General features: G+C 36.6%; 1 protein-coding gene across 7 annotated transcripts in view; it reads right to left on the bottom strand.

The window, feature by feature from the left end:
* Window positions 1-12,160, bottom strand: part of crppa (CDP-L-ribitol pyrophosphorylase A) — a 316,111-nt gene that overhangs the window by 253,970 nt on the left and 49,981 nt on the right. For all 7 annotated transcript variants that reach the window (XR_009512723.1, XR_009512724.1, XR_009512725.1 and 4 more), the window contains exon 6: window positions 8,391-8,488. Coding sequence is in view for 4 of the 7 variants with exons in the window: in XM_059972642.1 (XP_059828625.1) it covers window positions 8,391-8,488 (98 nt within the window). In the remaining 3 variants the exon portion in view is untranslated. The remainder of the gene's footprint in view (window positions 1-8,390; window positions 8,489-12,160) is intronic.

The following is a 12,160-nucleotide window of genomic DNA, read 5'->3' on the forward strand; positions in this document are numbered from 1 at the left end:
AGCTGAATGTCCAAGGCTACACATTGTATCAGAAGAATAGGAAGGTACAGAGATGGGGTGGCATGGCTATCCTGGTAAAGAATGGCATCAAATCATTAGAAAGATGAGACAGGATCAGAAGAAGTTGAATCATTGCAGGTTGAATTCAGAAACTGCAAGGGTAAAAGGACTCTGAAGACAGTTACATACAGGTCTCCCAACTGTAGCGGGGATATGGACCACAGATTACAACATGAATTTAAAAAGGTGTCTCAAAAGAGCATGACATGGGAGATTTCAACGGGCATGTTGATTGGGGAAAATCAGGTTGGTAATGGATTTTAAGAGAGGGAGTTTGTTGAATGCCTACAAGATGGCTTTTGAGAGCAGTTTGGCATTGAGCCTACTAGGGGAACAGCTATACTGTATTGGGTGTTTTGTAATGAACCAGAGGCGATTAGGGAGTTTAAGATAAAAGAAACCTTGGGAGACAGTGATCACAATATTATTGAGTTCAATTTGATAGGGAGAAAGTAATAGGGATAGGGAGAAAGGGAGATAGGGAGAAAGTAGTTCAGTGGAGTAAAGGAAATGTCAGTGGTACGAGAGAAAAGTTGGCCAAAGTAAATTGGAAGGAGATGCTGGCAGGGATGACAGCGAAGTAGCAATGGCAAGGTCACCAGCAGGCGATCATGGAGTGAGATCAGTTTTGGATTCGCTCCATTACCTTTACTTTTGTTAACCCATGATCAGACTTATTTAACCTATTTTTACCTACACTAGAAGATTTTTTATTACTTCTTTGGAATTATCTTTGAGTTTGCACTGTGAATCTTGAAGAAATTAGTACAGAAATGGCTTTAAGATCTCAAGGGTGAGAGACTGGGAAAGATTCCAATGGCAACGGAAAGTAAAAGCCTGAACCCAAGCGTACTAGAATTGACTTACGATATGTTGCTGGAGCTTTTAAATGAAAAATTTGATGAACAACGACAAAGTTTTAAAAGAAGATTTAAAGTCCTTCCAGGACTCTCTGGAAATGACTGGTCATAAAGTTAAACAGCATCAAACTTTAATCGCAAGTCTTCAAGAGAATGCTCGGAAGAGAGATTGGAAAATTGAGAATTTGGAACAGAAATTATCCTCGATGATTAAACAGCTGGAAGCACTTAAAGCTAAGAGCATCGATTTTGAAAATCGATCTAGAAGACAGAACTTGCGTATACTTGGTCTCCCTGAAGGCATCCAACAAGGGGAACCCTCGAAGCTTTTCGCTCAACTTTTAAAGGATGCGTTTCCCTCTAAATTCCCAGAGAACGCTCCATTACTGGAACGTGCCCACAGATCAATGCACCAATCACTGATTTCTTCATCTAAACCACCAGCTGTAATTGTTCGATTTCACTATGTTCATGTTAAAGAGCATCTTATTCTCACCGCTCATCGCCTAGATATGATTAATTTTCAAGATTACCATTTCCGTCTTGTGTAAGATTACAGTCCAGAAGTGATGAAGGCATGGCTCGCTTTTAAATCTCTGATGTCGGAATGTTACGAGAAAAAGCTTAAACCAGCGCTTTTATACCCTGCGAGACTTAGAATCTTGTCTCCAGATGCACCACGGCGTATTTTTCTTTCTACATCTGAAGCTCGAAGTTTCCTGGATGAGCATTATCCTAGTGCTTCAGACTCTCGCCTCTAATAAATGTATGGCTTTCGCAGTACTGGCTCTGATCGTTCGTATTCTTTTAAAGTCCATAATCATCTTATGAAGTCTGATCTTTATAAGTTTAAGATTTTTGTTTCTGGTTATTAGTGCAGGTTCATTTAATATTTTATATTTCAATTAAAGATTTTCTTCACTGATGTATTAACCTTTTTAATTTACTTATTTTAACCATTTTATTTTATTTTTCTCAACATTATTATTAGTGATTTGATGGTAAATTTTTTATTGTTTTAGATATATATCTCGTTTTCCTCATTTTTTGTTTATTTAAATGGTGGTCTGTTTTCCTTTTTTTAAGAACACCCTTCGTTTTTTTTACCTCGCCATCTTCTTTTGTCTTCTTCTTCCCATAATGCTTTTTTTATTATAACCTTATTTTTAACTGCTCATGTGTTTACTCGATTTATAATATGTACCGGTGATTACATTCTCTTCGCTTTTTAGGAGCTATATTAAGAAGTCTGTTTAGTATAATGTTTAATTATTTTTTTGGATTTTGCATGGTTCTTTCTCTTTTTATCTTATATATTCCAAGTGCCTTCTGGAGACATGGGGATAGATTTAGTGTTATTCTTCCTTTTTCTGGCCTTCTTCAGGCTCAGGTTGGGGTCTTCGTGGGTGGAGGGCACCCTATTCTATTAGTTTTTTTATTTGCTTTTCTAGTTTTTTCCATCTGTGCTGATTTAAAACTACTAAAATGTCTGCTGTGTCGTCACTTCCAGTTCCTCCCTGTATTTTTGTTCCTCTTCCAGGTTCATGAGTTCATACTTTGGTTAACTTTTTATATACCAAAATATAAATAGACTAGGAAATATGGCTCAGACTATTAATTTTGTCTCTTGGAATACTAATGGTTTAAGCCATCCGATAAAATGGAAAAAGATTTTTAAAGTATTCCAAAGACTGAACGCGCATATTATTTTTGCACAAGAAACTCGTGAGGAAAGAGGAGAATCAACTTTTTTTTGGGTTTTGGAAGGCACAACAGTACCATTCGAACTCGAATGCCAAAGTAAAAGGAGTTTCAATTTTTATTGACTCCTCTATCACATTTATTCAACATGATATTATTTCAGATCCAAATGATAGATTTTTGTTAATTACTGGGTTACTTTTTAATAACAAGGTTGCTATGGTTAATGTTTATGCTCCAAATGTGGACTATCCTGAATTCTTTAGGTCTTTATTTACTTCTTTACCTGATCTAAATGAATATATGTTAACAATGGGTGGTGACTTTAATTGTTGTTTAAATCCTTTGCTGGATAGATCTATATCCACTCAGATTTTACCAAATAAGTCGGCTGCTTTTATCAACTCTTTTTTGACTGATTCTGGAATTTTGGATATTTGGAGATTTCTACACCCCAAGGACAAAGCGTTTTCATTTTTCTCCCATGTTTATCATTCTTACTCAAGAATTGACTACTTTTTTATTGACTCTCGTTTTATTCCATCTGTAATTGGTTGTAATTATGACATTATAGCCATCTCTGATCATTCTCCAATGAAACTTTCTATTAAATTAACAGACAATATTAAATAAATAGCTCCTAGTATTAGACAATGGCAATTTGATTCTACTTTGCTTCAAGATCAGGATTTCATTAAATTTGTGAAGGAACAGATTGATTTCTTCTTTTCAACTAATACCACAGAAGAAATTTCCTGCGAAACACTTCGGGACACTTTTAAAGCATATATACGTGGACAGATTATTTCCTATTCTGTTGGTTTGAAAAAACGTATTAAGAATGAAACTCTTATTGGTTGATTAGATCAAAGAAGTTGATAAGAAATATTCTATCGCTCCTAGTAAGGAGCTCTATAAACAAACAGTGGAGCTTCAAATGGAACACAGCTTATTACTTACATCCTCAATCGAAAATCAGTTAATGAAAACTAGAAGTGAATTTTATATACACTGATAAATTGGGCAAATTGTTAGCTAACCAACTGAAGACTGCTTCAGTTAAATGTCAAATTATTAAGATTTGTAAACAGAATGGTGATTTGACAGTTAATCATGATGAGATAAACAAATCTTTTCAAGATTTTTATACTTCTCTGTATCACTCTGAATTTCCTCATGATCTCAATACCATGTATGATTTTTTAAGGAAATTGAATTTTCCGAAACTATCATCTGAAGAACGTTTAATATTAGAAACTCCTATTACAGATGCAGAAATAAAAGTTGTCATTTCCTCAATTAATTCTGCAAAAGCACCAGGTCCAGATGGGTATACAGTTGAATTTTTCAAGTTTTTTTCTTCTACTCTTCTCCTTGGTTATGTAGGGTTTTTGAAGAAGCAATTAGATTAGGTAAATTACCACAATCATTTAATAGAGCTTCTATTTCTTTAATTTAAAAAAAGATAAAGATCTTACTGATTGTGCATCCTACAGACCGATATCCCTGTTGAATGTAGATTCTAAGATCTTTTCCAAGATACTGACGACCAGGTTGGAGAAGGTATAACCTCAAATTATCTCTGAGGACCAAACTGAATTTATTAAAAACCGTTATTCATTTTTTAATATTAGGAGATTAATGAATATTGTTTATTCTCCTTCACATAGCACCCCAGAGTGTGCCATTTCATTAGATGCCGAGAAGGCATTTGATAGAATTGAATGGCCATATTTAATAACTGTGCTGGAAAAATTTAACTTCAGTCCGACACTTATATCTTGGATTAAATTGATATATCACACTCCAGTATCCTCGGTTCTTACTAATTACCAAAGATCTCCCTTTTTTCGCTTATTTCGGGGTACCAGGCAAGGTTGTCCTCTTAGTCCATACTTAGTCGATATTGCCCTGGAACCGTTAGCAATTGCTATTAGAGAATCATCTAACATTTTTGGCATTACTCGTGGGATGGATATACATAAGTTATCATTATTTGCAAATGACTTGTTATTATATATTTCTAATCCTGAGAAATCCATTCCTGCAATTATATCACTGTTGGCTCAGTCTAGTAATTTTTCTGGTTACAAATTGAACCTTGATAAGAGTGAACTGTTTCCCCTAAATATGCAGGTTCCAATTTATGGAAATTTACCTTTTAGATTAGTTACTGATCACTTTATATACTTAGGGGTTAAAATTACAAAAAAAAAAATAAGGATTTATTTAAGGCTAATTTCTTACCTTTAATTGGTCAGATTAAACATTTGTTTACTAAATGGTCACCACTGTCTCTGTCACTGATAGGTCAGATCAATGCTATTAAGATGATTATTTTACCTAAATTTTTATATATATTTCAAGCAGTACAAATCTTTATTCCGAAATCCTTTTTTGATAATGTTGATTCAAAAATTTCTTCATATATATGGCAGAATAAAAATCCTAGGTTAGGTAAAAGATATTTACAGAAGTCTAAAAAGGAAGGTGGACTGGCATTGCCGAATTTTTGATTTTATTATTGGGCAATTAATATCCGATATTTGAAATGTTGGTTATGGGATTTGGATTTATCTTTTAGTCCTCATTGGGTAAATTTGGAAACCAAATCTGTACAAGGGTTTTCATTGGGTTCTATTTTAGGGACTTCTCTTCCCTTTGCTTTTTCTAAAGTGCATAAACAAACTGACAATCTGATAGTTAAATACACTCTACACATATGGTTTCAATTTGCAAAATTCTTTGGGTTGAATCAATTTGTTTTAGCAATTCCTATTATATCTAATTTACTTTTTACATCCCTCTTATGGAACAAGCCTATTTAGCTTGGAAGACTAAAGGTATACTGCGATTTTCTGATTTATTTTTGGATAACTGTTTCATGTCTTTTGAACAATAATCCAATAAATATAATTTGCCCAGATCCCATTTTTTCGATATTTACAGATTAGGAACTTTTAAACACTGTACTTCCTACATTTCCAAATCTGGATTCTATGGGTATTTTGTAGAAAATTTTGGAATTAAATCTTTTTCAGAAAGGTGTAATAGCAAATGTTTACAATATAATTATGAAAATACGGTTTCTTATAAAATTCAGAATGATTGGGAAAGAGAACTTAAGTTTACTATTCCTATTGAGAAATGGGAAAAATTCTTCAATTAGTCAATTCATCCTCTATATGTTCCAAACATTCAATGATAGAGTTTAAAGTTGTGCACAGGGCTCATATGTCCAAGGATAAATTAGCTCGTTTTTATTCCCACATAAATCCTATGTGTGACAGATGTCATTCTGAGACAGCCTCTCTAACTATATGTTTTGGTCATGTCCGTCTTTGAAAAAATATTGGAAAGATATCTTCGATATTATTTCTACGGTATTGACTATTGATTTACAACCTCACCCTATCACTGCAATTTTTGATTTACCAATGATAGAGTCAATTCATTTATCTCCTTCTGCTTGTCGGATGATTGCATTTCTTACATTAATGGCTAAAAGATCTATTTTGTTAAATTGGAAAGAGATTAATCCCCCTACCACATTTCATTGGTTTTTTCAAACTATGTTATGTTTAAATTTGGAAAAAAATTAGAAGCGTCATATATGATCCTTCTATTAAATTTGAAAAGGCTTGGAGGCCATTTATTCAATATTTTCACATGATGTAATTTGACCTTTTTCCAAACCTATTTCTTTCTGCTTACGATTATATACATGTAGCGAGGATCGGAGTTGATGACACTTATGATTCTTTTTCTTTTCTCAGATATTATAAACAGTCCATGTTTCTTTTCTTTCTCTTTTTTTTAGTTAGTGGTTAGCTTGTTAGAGTAGTTTATTTTTTAGTTTTGTTTGGGGTATAATTTTTTTCTTTTTTTTCTCATATCATTATACCTACTTTTCTTGTCTTATACATGTTATATTTGTATCATGTATGATTTTGGGAGACTTAACTTTTTGTATCTACTTTTTATATATCCTTTTATCAGGTAGTGGTGAGGCCTCAACTTGAGTATTGTGAAGAGCTGGGCTCCTCATCTAAGAGAAGATGTGCTGGCATTAGAGTGGGTTCACAGGAGGATCATAATTCTGAACCTGGATAATTCTGGAAATGAAAGGTTATCATATGAGGAACATTTGATGGCTCTGGGTCTGTATTTTTCGAAATTTAGACAGATGGGGTGGGGGGGAATCTCATTGAAGCCTTTCGAATGTTGAAAGGCTGAGACAAATTAGATGTGGAAAGGATGTTTCCCATGATGGGGGAGTCTACGACAAGAGGGCACAGCTTCAGGATAGAGGGGCATCCATTTAAAACAGAAACAGAGACATTTCTTTAGTCCGAGTGTGGTGAATTGTGAAATTTATTACCACAGGCAGCTGTGGAGGCCAGGTCATTGAGTGTACTTAAGGCAGAGCTTGATAGGTTCTTGACTGGACATGGCTTCAAAGGAAGTGGGAATGAGGAGGGGAATAAAGGATCAGCCATGATTGAATGGCAGACCAGACTCGATGGGCGAAATGGCCTAATTCTGCTCCTATGTCTTATGCTCTCATGGAAAGGGAAAGATGGATGTCAAGAGCAAGTCTAACGTTTGGCATAGCACTGTAGGTAGAAGGGTACACGTACTGTGCTCTACTGTTCTTTGTCCCATGTTCTGTGCCAGATATAGTACTGCTAGTGCATAGCTGCAGAATCTGCCTTTGTGGGCTGGCAGTTCATTTTTTCTAAATAGTGGCTAATTGAGAAGGAGATGCTGTTTTACAGCATCATTCTGAGTATTATCCATCAATGGGTTTTGCTGAACCATCAGTAAAAGGGTAAAATCCAACTTCTAGACAATAATTCCCTTAAAAATGGCAATCACAATTTCTTGTTCTGTCAGAATAAAGTGTAACCAAATCCCCATACAATTAGTAAGACTTTCTCATTCTTGTAATAACGGCCACTTCAGTATTTTCCTCATTAATTACATGTCATTTTTATGTGCCAGATGGTCTAAAGCTGTGGTCTTGAACTGAGGAGGTGCTATTCTGAGAATCTGACACATGAGGCTATGTGCATGTGTGTACCACTATAGGGTAAGAGCTATTGCTCAATATGGCAACAGCTGCAACTGCAATAAGAAATGGGTCATGGTAGAGCAAAGGAATAAACCCTCCTAGGCATCAAAAATTCTCTCCAATGTTACGTATTTCTATAGAACACTATGAATAGCATTTAGCAACACTCAACCAAAGCAGCAAAGTCATCAGCTAGAGCTAGAAATGCTTAAAACATCCTAAACAAATAGGTGTTAACACACACAACTCTGCAGATGCTAGAAATAAAGAGTAACCTGCAAAATGCAGGAGGAACACATGAGGTCAGGCAGTATCCATGGAGAGGGATAAACAGATGATGTTTCAGGCCAAGACCCTTCATCAGTGTTTATTCCTCTCCATGGATGCTGCCTGACCTGCTGGATTTCTCCAGCACTTTGTGTGTTAGACTAAACAAATAGACTGTTATGATTCTATACAGGAACCCACAAGAAGCTTGTTTTTACATTACAATATTGAAGTAACACATGCTGAGTGTACATAGAAATGATCCACATGGAAATCGTGTATTCCACCAGTAGTCAGTTTGCCTTTGATATTTACAATGGATCATGGAGTCACCATAATGTTCTGTTTCACTCGAATTCTGCAATGTGATAAAGATGTAAGAAGTAATTTTATGCCACAATGTTTCCCAAGTATTACATTTGACTGACCTTCATCACCAGTTGTAAGACCTCTTGTAGCAAAATGCCTAATTGAATTGGTTCTTCTTGTGTTGCAGTGATGATACAAACACTCTTGGAAAGATTTTCTATATAAAGAAAAAACAAATGTATCTGTTTTATCTAAATGGCTTATTCTTCACTCATAAAGGAACTTTCCCCTTCATTTTCATCCACTTTGGGAAAACAGCCAGAAAGCAGATTTCTGATCTACATTACATTGTGAGACAGCAATTGAAAATAGAGCACCACGCTGCAGTTACCGCCATGAGTGCACAATACCATTGCATTTCAAGAATTCATTCTGCATTTTGTCATGATGTGTGAAAAGCAAAGTGACAAAACAGAGTTGTCGAAGTTTACTAAGTACATTGATAGAGAATGCTGTATTCATGTGGCATGACTGAATTTGAGTTTTTCCATACATGTATTCAGACTGGGGCTTCAATACAGAAGCATGAATGAAAGACATAAAAGGTTAAGAAAAACATCAAGAAGTCTTTACCCATCTGAGCATTAGAATTTGTTTACATATTCAATTCAGGTTTTTTTTATTACTTCTAACATAATATACTCAAACATGTACAAAACCTTTCACTGGATAAGCTCTATTTCATTCTAATGAAGGCCTGATTTGCAGAGTTTCATTTTATTACATTCTTTTTAGGGTAAAAAACTAAATATTTTCATTCCTAAGCATGCTTCATTGATTAACACTGAGCAATGATCATAGCTCCTTTACCCTCAGGTTGACCTCAATTGAAATGCAGCATACAACGTGAGCAAATAGGGCATCAAGGACCACATCCACAAATAATATTTCTTTAACAGCTTTTGCTGGCAGACAACTTCTTTTGTTTAATCCCAGTTGTAACACAGGTATGGAGGACTTAATTTACTTACCTTTCACCATTTCTGCTGTATCTGCATTTTGACTTCTTTGCTCATATGTAATTTTAAACTATACACTGGCTGCTTCACTCCTTGAAGCCTTAGGAAATGTAGTTTCACATTAAGACTGAAGACCAAGACACCAAGATAGTCTTCTCTGAAAAGAACTAGACTATTGCTGTTCTTTAAAAATCAAATGCAACTACAGGGCAGTTTTTGTAGAAAAATTGCAACTGTCCATTCCATTCTGTTCCATTATAAAAATAGATAACCCTGCTCCATTGATTATAACTTTCAAAGTATAAGCTTAGTTTCTTATGAGAGCCACCCTGTTCCAGTAGCTCAATTAATAAATGCACCACCAAGTATGAAATTAGGCCCCAAAATAACAGGGAATCCCTGGTTCAATCCCAGTGCTGGGTAAATGAGGTGGCACAGTAAGACAGCTAAGGGAGATGCTGCCTCATACCTGCAGTGACCCAGATTCAAAGATAGCAAACAAAATATCCATATGCAACTCTGAGATTTGTCTTCTCCGAATAACCACAAAACAAAGGAAGAACATGAAAGTCGTTCAGAGAGAAACATGAAACCCTGGCACAAAAAAAGAACAGTATCCGAATCATCCACTCCCGAACCCCACTCCCCAGCACAAAAAACACTAACAATGCAACACTGTCCATTCCATAAAGCAGAACCATGGTAACATCCTCCTTCCTCATCAAAAGAGGGACACCGCCCAAGAGCCTGCCACAGCGAGCCACACAGCAACAGGCCACTCACAGATTCCTTCTTTGGCAGCAATCAAAAGGCAGGCAATTGGCGCTGAACTCTCAATTGCCTTCTGCATTTGCCTCAATGTCTCAATCTTCCTCTATTCTTTAATCGACAATTAATGGGTGCTTTAATCGGCGAGACGGAGTCAAACATTGGCTTGCGCCCCATCCCGAAGTTTCTTCACCTTGAGGCAGTCTGAGTGCGTGCTCCCTTCCCAGAATCTTGAAGACAGCAAAGTTCTAGATCACTCAATTGATCCCTAGATTAAATCTTAGGTACTAACAGCTCCAGAAACACATTTAAGATGAAAAACAGATGTAAAAAAGTAAAACAGACACTTCTGTGGGTTATCTGGAGGATGTCAACCAAGGGAACATTGTACATTAGTGCCATCTTGACCAGAAGCGTTCAACTGTGACTTAGAATGCTGTGTGAAGCTGCATGCTTTCCCTAAGAGATTGTGTGTTTTCTCCAGGTGCTCCTGTTTTCTCTCATGTCCATATCCAGGTTGGCCTCTAATTTGTCCTAGTATGTAGGCGAGTGGCAGAATTGTTGAGAACGTGAGAGGTAAAATAGGATAACTGTAATTACATGATTATTGGTCAGTGGGAACAATGAACTGATGGCAAACACAAGGAAATCTGCAGATGCTGGAAATTCAAACAACAACACACACAAAATGCTGGTAGAACACAGCAGGCTAGGCAGCATCTATAGGGAGAAGCGATGTCGACGTTTTGGGCCGAGACCCTTCATAATGAACTGATGGTCTGTTTCTTGCTATATGTGATACAAGAGTGGTAACTAGCTTTCTATAACTGGTCTAGGGCTGAGAAGAAAGAAATAACCAAGCTTGACCACCTTGTAGTCAATATAGATGACGCGCATTGACATGGGTAGAAAGATGACTCACTGCTAATGAACTGCTAGATAGGAACAGGGAGAATCAACCATAAGGATGGCAAATACAGTAGTTACTAATCACAGGATCAGAAAACTCCCTGCAAAGCAGAGAAGACTTAAAGGTAAAAGATGCTTTTAAAAACCAGTGCTTAGACAGAGTCCTGAAGGGTTGTTAATTTGATGATGCAGATTTATGTTTCAAGATTAAGGAATGAAATGAAAATTCCTTTAAAACAAAATGGCGGTGAGGCTCTGGAACACAATGCCTAATGTGGTTAAAAGTTCTAAGTAAATTTTATGATCAAGGTACATACATATTCCTTAAGGTTGTTATAGCCAGTGTGGTAATGGGAAAAGTTCCCACTAACTATTAAATGCTCCCAATGGCGTGCATCTCAAATAGCCTCTGACAACCAAGTCCAGCTCCTAGCCTTCACGCGTGGCTTAGCTACTAAGTCTGGCGGAACCATTTCTACTGACAGCAGAAAGGCCAAAGGCGGGTTTGGGATGATTAAAACCAGTCGCTGCAGGCCGATGGGATTCAGCAGCTGCAGTGGATGCAGCTCATCTAGGAGAAGGAAAACTCTTATCTCAAACGTCTGCTGCCTAGTGGGGAGGGCTTCAGGAGTAAACCTCACGGGAAAAATGTGGAGCTGGAGTCCCTAAGGCACTCCTACATTGAGCTCAGCACTGACTGGAAACTCCAGGGATGCTACTGTTACCAGATTGTACCGATTTCTACCATTCCTTTGGGTTCATCAGATGCATGGAGAGGGGAAGCTTGTGACATGGGCAGCAGCTTGCTCTCCATATTGTACTCCCCAGACTTGCTCATCTTGACGACCAGGGCGCAAAATTCATGGTCAACCCTGACAGACAAAGGCCTCACTCACTCACTAACATGTCATCATATACAACCCTGACATTCATTTTCTTGTGGGCATGCTCAATAAACCAATAGAATAATAACCATAACAGAATCAATGAAAGACCACCTACCCAGAGCATTCACCCAAAGGGCAGAAGACAACAAACTGCAAATACAAAAGAAGGAACAATAATAATAATCATAATAATAATAATAAATAAGCAATAAATATCAAGAACACAAGATAAAAATGAGACTATTGGTTGGGGGAACATTTCAATGATGGGACAAGTGAAGTTATCTCCTTTGATTCAAGAGCCTG

The sequence above is a fragment of the Hypanus sabinus genome, chromosome 6 (genome assembly GCF_030144855.1).
Source record: "Hypanus sabinus isolate sHypSab1 chromosome 6, sHypSab1.hap1, whole genome shotgun sequence".
NCBI lineage: Eukaryota > Metazoa > Chordata > Chondrichthyes > Myliobatiformes > Dasyatidae > Hypanus > Hypanus sabinus.